The sequence below is a fragment of the Centruroides sculpturatus genome, unplaced genomic scaffold (genome assembly GCF_000671375.1).
Source record: "Centruroides sculpturatus isolate CEXI.00-Female unplaced genomic scaffold, Cexi_2.0 scaffold2606, whole genome shotgun sequence".
Lineage (NCBI taxonomy): Eukaryota > Metazoa > Arthropoda > Arachnida > Scorpiones > Buthidae > Centruroides > Centruroides sculpturatus.
The window spans coordinates 1,880-13,307 of NW_019386820.1; the positions used below are offsets into that span (position 1 = coordinate 1,880).

At 29.5% G+C, this 11,428-nt stretch overlaps 1 protein-coding gene across 1 annotated transcript in view; it reads left to right on the forward strand.

Annotated features, from left to right (window-relative positions):
* The first annotated feature begins 1,307 nt into the window (after window positions 1-1,307).
* Window positions 1,308-11,428, forward strand: part of LOC111615810 (U2 snRNP-associated SURP motif-containing protein-like) — a 14,849-nt gene continuing 4,728 nt past the window's right edge. Inside the window, exons 1-2 of the mRNA XM_023357246.1 lie at window positions 1,308-1,473; window positions 6,999-7,222. Coding sequence (XP_023213014.1) covers window positions 1,308-1,473; window positions 6,999-7,222 — 390 coding nt within the window. The remainder of the gene's footprint in view (window positions 1,474-6,998; window positions 7,223-11,428) is intronic.

An 11,428-nucleotide genomic window follows, 5' to 3' on the forward strand; every position in this document is an offset into this window, starting at 1 on the left:
CAAGTGACGTAAGTTGGACGTTAACTATAAACTTTTCTGCAAGATGAGCTGCAAGTTCTGCAAGAACAATAGATGTTGATAGTTATGACAGGAAGGTTTACACATTCCCGGCTAAGATCGTTTTTTTTCTAGTTTGTTACATAAACGAAAGTAAATTAATTAATTTTCTTGTTAATAAAAGAGCGTGATTTTCGTCAACAAAATTCCAGATCTCACACTATTGTGTTATTTCACTTTTTGCAAATTCTGTTTAACAAATCATTATTTTCCAGTCAAATTAGTCTAGTATTTGTTTCATTTTACTGTAATTTGACACTATTTATTCTTATTCAAAATAAATTTTAAATAAAAATTATGGAATGTTTCATTAGTGTACTTGTGAAATCATGGCATATAAATAATCATTTTTAATTGGACAAAATATATTGTAATTTTAATCTCTTGATTAAAAATTTTTTAAATTTTAATGTAAGATATAGAACACACAAAGTTATGAGCTCACTATGGGACTAATAAAACATACTAAGTACATAACCCAGACTTCTGTGTTTTCGGATCAGAAAGAAGTCTATGACCAAATTTAAAACTTCTTATTATTAAGAAAAATTTAATGAAAAAGCAATTATTCATTCATAACCCTAATAGTAACATAATGAAAACCAAAACAAGAGATCTTTAATATCTAGTAACTATTTAAAGAACAAAAAGTTTTGACTGTATTAATTGGTTATCTTCAGATTGAAACTAAACAGATTAAAATTTTAATACTGTATTTTGAACACACTGCCTTCAAAGTGAAAGTTTACATAAGGCATAAATTTAATTTTTAAATTTGTATGTAAACTTTTAGATAAATTTTTTTAATTATAGAAGAAACTAAGTGAAGTGGCAGTATATTAGTTTCCATTGACTTCTCGGAACTTCTGTACTCATATTATCTCATATTTTTGAACATATTGATGCTAACAAAGTAAAGGAGGAATGAAAGTTAATGTTGTTCATAAATATATTAAAATAATATTTTATAAATTTTGAATGTATGCTTCGGCTCCAAACTTTATAAAAACAAAAACAAAACAAATGTAAAATCCGTGTTAATCCGTGTTAAATGTAAAATTTCGGAGTTTAAAGTTCATATGTGAAATTAACCAAACCTAGAATGATTTAATTTAAAAATAACTATATAAAATAACTGTTTTTATTACATCAATACTCAAACATATAACAAGTATAAAGTTTAAAATACTTTTTTAAGTTTAAAATACTTTTTTTAATCTGAAATTAATGAAAACGTTTTTTTATTTTAGATGACAGAACAACAGCTCTGTGAAATATTTGGAAAATATGGACCACTGGCCAGTGTTAAAATTATGTGGCCTCGTTCCGAAGAAGAAAGAGCCAGAGGAAGGAATTGCGGATTTGTTGCTTTTATGAACCGTAAAGACGGAGAAAGAGCAATGAAATCTCTAAACGGTAATGTATCATTAACGACATAGGTTGATTGTCAAAAATTCTGCAAATTTTACTGTTTATAAATTTCTCTGAGAATGATTATTAATTCCCATTCTTACAAACTCTTATTAAAAAGAAATTACTTAATGGTTGTACATAAATTATTATTATAATAATTTATGGTGTATAATATATATACAGTATACAGTGTTCCTTTCCCATTCATAATTGGTCCTCCCTTGATGTTTCTCACATATTGTATGATAATGTCTTTCAAGAATGCCAAATTTCAATGTGTTCTTAATAAATCACACTTTTTAAGTGTCCCACAATTTAAAATCATACAGTTACAGATCTAGAAAATGAGGTGGCCAGGTAATAGGAAATGCACAATTAATCGCTGTTTCAGGTGAAATGTCACAGACTGTGTGTCGTGTTTGATATGTGGAGATGCTTCATTTTGAATGAAGATGATTGACTCAAGATGTTGTTGCTGTTGTAGCTGGGATATGACAAAAGTGTTGAATATCTCTTGGTACCTTTGGATTGTCACAGAATATTTTACAGGCTTATTAGGACTAGTTCTGTCAAAGAATGGTTGAAGGATAAATATGGCCATGAATACAACCCAGACTGTAACTCTAAGCATGTATAATGGAATCTGCTGGAAAGCACAAGGTTTAATGTAACCTAAAGGCAACAGTTACTGACATTCACTGTTGCAATGATGTGAAAATGTGCAGGATTTTCCATGACATAGCCAAATGTTCATGGCATGGTCAGACTTTATTAAAGTTAAATTTTAATTTATAAAATTTTTAAATTTGGCTCAGTTAAGCCTTTAACTTTTACACATTCTTGTGCAAAGGTTAATAAATTGAAATTAATTTGAATTTAATTTTTAAAAATCTTGAGAGAAAGGATCAAACTGAAATTGGATTCTCACTCTAATTGATGCATAGCTTGAAAAATAATCATATAGTTTAAGCTTAGTTTGGCTAATGATTTGCATTTTGGTTATATTATATATAGAGTGATCATAGAGTAGGTGTTCAGAACTCTTTGTAGAAGGAACTAGTGGGCAATTCTCAATCAAATATGTTATAATTACTGTCCTGAGTATACAGTTTTGATTTTTTAATTAATGTAGATCCACGTGCACATTAAGAGGGTGACAGTGTCAAATTTTGCCCTAGCAGTTGAATTTATGTACAGTACATTTTATAATGAATTTCAGGTATAAAAAAGTCACCAAACATTCTTCACAATTCTTTGACAGATGAAGAGTTGTGGTGCCCAATTTGCTTGATCATACATTACTAGTTAAACTCTTCTGTTAATAATGAAACAGCAATACCCAGGAATTTAATGTTTTTCACAAAGAAGATACGAGGTGTATATAATAATAAGAGTTACTTGAAGCTTAGGAATTTCTATTATAAGGAAGGAATCTACGAGGGCTGTTTTTTTTTTTTTCGATGGTCCACGAAACAAAGACAATCGTAACAAAATGAACTTATTACCCAAAGTTAGGCATGAACATGGTTACTTTTTGACATAATCACCATGAAGATTGAGGCATTTGTCATATCTATGGATGAGCTTTTCCCTCTTTTCTGAACAGGAAAAGTGGCTAGGAGGGCAGAGATTCGAGACTAATGATGATCTTCAAAATGTTTGGATTCATTTCAAGTTATTGGTGGCAACATTCTATGACAAGGGATGGAAAAGCTCATCCACAGATAGGATAAATACCTCAATCTTCACAGTGATTATGTTGAAAAGTAACCATGTTTGTACCTAACTTTTGGTAATAAATTCATTTTGTTATTTACACTTGTCTTTTTTTTATGGACCATCGGAGCTTGGAAAAAAACAACTTACATAAATATTTATATACTTAAAAAATTTGAAATGAAGGATAGAAAAATAAGATATTTCCTGCCTTTTGATTTGAGTGGGGGACAGAAAAAATTGAAATTATTGTGTTGTAACAGCTAAGAAATATTATTTAGTTCAGATGACAACAGTGGCGTGCCGTCATTGGAAGCGGTAAATGCACTGCTTTCCTTATATTTTCTAAAAAATAAATACGTATTAATTTTAATTATATGAAAATAATTGCACAATACTGTATTTTATTATAACCGCATTATGTATCTTATTACAAATTTCTATACTACATGTGAAAAAAAAAGATAAGATTGCTATTGTATATTCGAATATTAGTGGCAGAGTGGAAGCACTGTATTGTCAGCATCCAAAAAGACAGATTCATGCATGCGCTTTACAGAGCACCAACCTCACCCAGTTTAGCCAGTGGAAGCCTAGGACCTCAGGTGGATGCTAAACATATACAGCATCCAATTCTATCCAGGACCAGTTCTGGGCTGTTAGCCGAGTTCCCGCTAGATATTTGGTCGCCCTTGCCCGATTACATAAATCGCGAGTAGATTTATAGCTTAACCCAACTGATAAGAATTTACTGGTATGTTTTTATGATAGTTCTATATAGTTGACAGGAGTTAAAAAAAAATCCATTAAAATATTTGATATTTTTATTCCGCTCTCCAATTTTATATTACTCATGGATTTCAATGTTAAACCAGTGATATTATGATTTCGTATATTTCATCTGTAATTAAGGGGATGTAGAAAAAAACATGTACAATTCTTGTACAATGTTAAAAAATTAACTGTTACTTTGACAGCATCATTTACAACTAAATTTAATGAATGAGAAATGAATGAAAGATGAATGAAAGATGCACGAGGTACAGAAAAAGTCTAGAATTTATTTTCCTTAAATTTATGATTTATGTATCCGTTTGTCATAAAAATTTGTCTTTCCACTTTTTTCCCTGAGACTACAAATATTCGAGTACAAAGTAACTGGTTTTGACTTATTTCTACTTAAGAAGTAGTTAAACAATTAAGAGATTAGGAAATTAGGGACATAAACAAAACCCTGAAGAAAGAACCGAAATTTTACTTAAACAAAAGCTTAACTGAACCAATCTCTACTTGAGTACAGTGGAGACTGATTTCTTCGTATTATTAATGTAATAAAGACAGAAATTTTTCCAGTTCAATGAGAGTGATCGAACAGTTGTAAATTTTGGAAATTTCTGAGGACACTTGGTCCTAAAAAGAATTAGTTAGAAAACAAATGACTATTAAGTTTAACATATTTAGATTTTTACAGCTATAATGAGAAATGTTTAAAATCTACAACAGCCCTGTCATGTCCTTTGAGATATACTAGTGATGTGACAAAAGGGGTATTTGACATTGACCAGTATCGGCACCCTGGGGATTTGGCAGTCCGCCTGCATGCACGCACCGCACATCTATCGGGACTGTCTTCAATTCCATCCATTACCACTCATAGGGAGCTATTTGACTAAGTGCATTGTTTTAAGATTTAAAAAATAAAGAATATTTTATGTTATTTTTATGTATGTTTCTTTACAAAGCTATATTTAATTATAATTTTCTATAAAAGTATATTCATACAATTGAAGAATGTAAGGTTTGCCGACGTTGAGGGGGAAAAAGTCTATCTCACGTCAGAATGAGCCTAAGGGAAACCGCGTATGTGGGCGGTGGCAAAGGAGGCAAATGATGCACAAGTGTTTTACAAGATAAAACCCGTTTATTTGTTCGAATTCATGCTTACATCGATATAAGATAATTCCAAAATCTCCTGGGAACGGCGAAAGTTCGTGATCTCGGTTGCAGTTCGGACGGACGAGAAGGATATCCGGACGAAGCAGAAGTTCGTTGTTTCGTTGCGGTGTCCTCGGTGAGCGGCGGATGCACAACACAATTTTTCACCACTGTAGGCTTAATCCGGAGGAGACTCTTCTTCGACCTTGAAGTTCCGATTTTTATAGTTTTTCCCCCACTGTTTGCCTTTCGGATTGGTCCCTCGTCCCATTCCTCGCTTCCCGATTGGTTTCTCCTTTGTCTCTAGGTGCAAGATGAAACTTTTTCGGGTCGCGGGAAAGGTCCGATTCGAGGTGTCCATCTGATACCTCTTTGTCGACTCTGCTCGATGACTGTTTATAAAATAATAACACCTGCACTCATAACTCAGGCCGTTATTTACCATTTTTGACGTCTAAGAATTTAACGATCATTTTCACCTTTCACCTATCAAAAATTCCTCTATTTTTTTGTTCGAAAAGGTTTATTTCGGCCAACATTTTATAGACACGCGAGTCAAAGATCTACCTGTTTATGAGCGCTCGTGTTAGAGTTTGTCTTCCGCTAAGACCTTATCAGATAGTTGACACATACTCGAACCGTTCCGAGTCTCGTTGTTTACATCTCGTGTCTCGCAAGAATTTCACGGTTTACTCGAGTTCGAACCTCGTCTGGGAACTCACAAGAATATTTTGTACCAGGTATGTACCGGTACATCCACCACACATTTTATTTCACCAAGTAAGTTTTTATTATTTTATTTTTAATTGTAGCCCGATTCGGAATGTAATTGTGATATTAAAAGTGCATTTAGAGAAGTCTACGGTTTTTACTGGCTTATTGAACAAACGATACGAATGGATCCTAGACCATCACTGACGCGCGGTTAACTGATTGCCCCTGGAAGTCGGCTTTTTACGGAAACACAGCTTCCCTATCGTAAAATGTCACGGCACGCCACTGGATGACAACAACTTTCAGTTAAAATAAATAAATTGTAATCATTGCTAAATAAGGAATAAAAAAATTCGCATTTTTTAATAAATGTAATATTTTGAAAGAAAATTTTTATATTAGTAGCAAGTAGTATAAAAATAAAAAGAATATAAAGCATATTAAATCAAATCAATGATTTAGCTAGCAAACAAAACTATTGTATTGTAGGAGGGAATTGGACACAGGCAAGTGTATAATATATTGCTGTAATGAATGGTAGTAATAACAACAAAAAAAGTGAAAACTGTAAAGTAAAATAACCTGAAAACAAAATATAAAATTTTTAAATTAGTATTATATGTAAATAAATGGAAATCTAAGTCTGAAACACACACTGGTTAACAGTTGGGCTGTGTGTAGTATAGCAAATCTTTATCATTAGTTAAAATTTCTTTCATAAATTAGGCATTAATAAGTATTATGCTCTAATGTTATCCCATGGTAATAATTTTAATACATAGGTAACTCATGTTTTTATTTTTCTGAAATATTTACTTATTACAAAATTTCAAAAATTAAATTGTTAAAATTATTGTATTACTGTAATTATTATCATGGGATAACATTGGAACTTAATATTTATTTGTGACTAAACAAAGGCATTAGACATTAAGTAAGTTTACAAATCTTTATTATCAAAATGATAATTCTTTATTGAACAAAAATATCTTATAATTGAGAAATTGAAATTATTCCCCAAAATGTTAGCAATTGGTTTTATATGTAAAATTCCGTATTTTTGACAATCAACTTACGTTTAAAAACATTAAATGAAAATTTAATATTTTTTGATAAATTTACTAAATTTTAAACTAGGAAAGTATTTTCACTTTAATATTTAGGTAGAGAAATTATGGGTTTTGAAATGAAGTTAGGATGGGGAAAAGCAGTTCCTATACCTCCTCATCCTATTTACATTCCTCCAGCAATGGTTGAACTTACTCTTCCACCACCGCCATCAGGTTTGCCATTTAATGCTCAGCCGGACAAAAAAGACAGACAAAAATTACCACCTCCAGGTGTGCCATATCCAACAACTAAAGAAGAAAGTGCAGAATTCCAGCAGGTAACATTAAAGATATTTTTATGCATAGTATACATCTGAATTGTTATTGTAATGTAATATTTACATTATACTTTTATTAATTATAATCGTTTCACGAGAAATGTTTGAATCATAAATTATTTTTACTAATGATTTGTTTTTTACTTAAAAAGAAATAAAGAACTGTTAAACAATTAAATTCCAATTTTGGAACCAAATTATAAGTTTTACAGAAACAATTTGCTATTTAATATATGTAGCAGATTGATTAATGTTATACAAGAATATTTTTTTATTCATATATAACATTTATTGTGTCAAACAATTATTTAGCATAAAAAATATATTATAACATAATTATTTCAAATTAAATATCAATAGTAAGAAGAAAGTAGATGTAGAATATCCTGAGACGTCACTATCTTTGTCCAATCCCATATTTAATCACAAACAAAAAAAGAGGTAGTTTTTATTCAATGTATAAAATGCTTTCTGAGCTGGATCAGCTCATCATCAAATATCTTTCCAAACTTCATAAAATCTACAAAAGTTGGAGAAGTTTCAAATTTCAAAGCTTTTATGAAATTTGGCTAGCTTCAGCTTTATTGAAGTATCTGCTCCAAAGAGTTAATTCTCTGTAAACTGGACTATTTTTTAACACTAAACACATCGAAAAAATTAAGTTCAGTCTAGTAACATAAAATAAAAGGATCACAAATGTTTTTGATTTCCTCCCAAGATCTGCTTCAGGTTTAAAGCTAACTGTTCTTTATTTAATATAATCTATTTGAATTTATCAATATAAATTTCAAATTCTGCATATGTTCCATTGTAGAATGGTTAGCTTTAAATCTGAAGCAGATCTCAGGAGGAGGTTGAATACTTTTGTGATTATTTTATTTTATGTTACTGGATGGAACTTAAGTTTTTTGTGGTGTGTTCAGAGTATTTGCATCTTTTCAATTAATTCTCAAACAACCAAGTATTTTCAGATTTTATTTAATATCCATTTTCAGGTATATATATGTGTTTTTCTTCCTCTTCTTGCATCCACTGACTAGCATCTTCAGACTTAGCTTTAAATGGTAAAAATATTTGTTTCTTCTTATTATATTTTCTGATTTGCATTATCAGGCTTCATTTAGAGCTAAATCTGAGGATGCTGGTCAGTAAATGTAAGAGGAGGAAGAAACATTACATATGTATGTATGGGTATTAACACAGATTTTTATCAAAGTCTGAAAGTACTTGGTTGTTTGAGAAATACTTAAAAAGATGCAGATACTCTAATAAAGAAGAGGTTAGGATTTAATCATTGTATAAATACTAATATCCATGTTTATGCAATATCAATGTTCTCTTGTCAAAAAAGTTAACTGTATTCACACCAGTTAACGGCTGATGTGTCTTATTTTATATTCATCCCAGTGTGCTGTGCAGTTATAAAAAATTAAGTTTGTAGAAATACTCTACTACTGCTATATTATACACTTGTAACAATTACTGTACTCAGAGATGTGAACAAAAAATAAAATATTTTATTCCCATCTGTTAACAATTGATTATTAGCAGTTTCTTGTGTTTAATTTGTATACTATTTCATTTTTACAACTTGAATCATTTTATGTGGCATAGTAAAAATTATTGAATCAAAGAATGAGAATTATAATTGAAGAATTCTTAGGTACCTTCCTTCAATGAAGAATGTATTTGAAAAGCCAGCAAAAACCACGATGATTTATTGAAAGGAAACAGATAATTTCATACCTTACATAATTTATTTAAACTTAATTAATAACTGTAGTTAATCAATGCTACATATGCTTTTAATTAAACTGTACTTTTATCTTCAAGCCCATATATATCTTTTTGCCTATATTTGTGCAGTTGTTACATAGTGATATCATAAAATAGAACATTAAGACATTTGTATTCTTCCATACATTATGTTAAGAAATGTATGTTGCTCTCTAAAATGACATCTATTTAAAATCAGGTATTACTTAATTTGATTTTTTTCCAACTTTTTAAGATCAGGTATATTCTTGCTTCATGCATACGTAGTCTTTGTCATTTTAAATTCTTTTATAATTTCTTGTTAGTTTTTATTTCTGACTGATTTCATTTATTGTAGGCAGCTCTTGTCTTGACTAGTTTGTACAGAACCTTTTTTACACAACCCTTTTTACACAGAACTAAGATACATTATCTTTATTTTAACTTAGATCTGTTGTGTAAATTTCTAAGAATCTGTTGCTAATAAGAGTTGTAAGATCTTAGATAACTATAATTAAGGAGAAATTCACATACTTCATCCAAGATAGTTTATAAATATATTCTTTTCTTTTACAAGAATTTCAGGAACCTTACATTGTTGAAACAGTCATAAATTTGTTTTTCAGAGAAATATAGGTATAAATTTACTATTATCTTCAAAACAGTCATCAGACTCCTCCTTGTGCAAGCTTTTTGGTATAAAAAAATAGTAATAAATGACAGTAAAAAAAACTTGAGTGCATTAAAATAGGAAAAAGTAACTGCATAATTGTTGTAAAAGGATTAGTGTTTAGCATTCTTCAATAAGAATTATATAGAAAGATACCAAAAAGCAGAAGTTTTAAAATTTCTAGCCTGTAAATAAGAGTTGTGTATATATATATATATATATATATTACACAACTATGAGGGGTTAATATATACATAACTATAATATAATATATACCTAACTATACATAACTATAATATAATATAATATAATAACTATAATATATACACAACAATGAGGGGTTTATGTGAAAATTAAATTAATATAAATGTATTATATGTATATTAATACATTTATTTGACACTTTATATAAATATATAAAGTGTGAAAGAAATTAAATAATTTTTAGGATACCTGGAGATACTTGATTTGGGACGAATGTTGCTACGACATTAGACAAGGACCAGATTAACAGTAAACAATAGAAATGATAAAACAATAAAATTATATTAATTCTGTTGTTAATTTTTTTGTGATTACCAGTTACATTTGATTATATTAATTCTTTTAATATAAAACCCATATTAAAGTGATGCACGTGTTTTCAAACTAAATAACAAACTTAACTTTGGAAGTCTAAATAATAATTATTATCACTCTTTGTCTTTTTGTTGCTGTTTAGACTTCTAGAGTAAAAATTGTTGTTTAGCTTGAATTATTTATTAAAAATATTCTGAAAATTAGAAGTGAAAATGTTTTATTTATTATTTTTTCAGCTTGAACACAGTTTTGAATACTTTTTTTATTTTTAATAAGAAAATGATAAGAATTATAGAACTTTATTTTAAATAAAGTTGATATTTAATTCAATACAAATATTCTTTCAAATTGTAATACCCTAAAACCTTTGCTATAGTTTTCAGCCTGTAAAAGGCTGTATAAGCCCTTGTTCATAAACAGAAGAGCTTATACAAGATTATATTTGTAAAATTCATCATGTGTAGCCTGTGCACGAGGGCAACAAATATGTGATTACTAGTAAAAACTATACAATATGAAAGAAAAATGCAGTAAAATATAATGGTAATAATACAGTGTAGTATTAATTTTAAAGCATTCATGAAAACTGGCAAAAATGATCAACAAAGTGGCATATGATTAACTCTAGTACGTAACAGAACACAGTGAGATTTACATAAGTAATAGTATTCCCGATGCTGTTCCTTTCTTATTGGATTTTATTCGGAGTCATAGGTCATGCACAGCCTATGTATGAGAGCAGCTTATTCACAAAATTTAACATTCCTTTACAGCTTTTGTTTTTGCAGCTATAGCTGCCCTTGGCTATAGACAAGAACAGTCTATAGCCAAGGTTTTAGGGTAATTTATTTTAATATTTTATTTATGTTTAAATGTGTTTTAATTGTGTATATTTATATACTACAACTACTATCTTCTTTCATTACTTTACACTAGTAAAAAGTTTCAAATTTATGTTCAAATCCAAAAAAAATTTACAATAAAATATGCAACAATGCTTACATATATATATATTTTTATATTAAAGAATTAATATACAGTAGATCCCCCTATAAGACGGTAGATACGTTCCGTTCTTTATGAATCAATTTTGTAGGAATCATAGTTTACGGACTACGGCTGTTTGAAAGGTTTTCTTTCATAAAATTAATCGATTCTAGACTAATTCGACTCAACATTTCCAAAATACGTATATTTTTTTG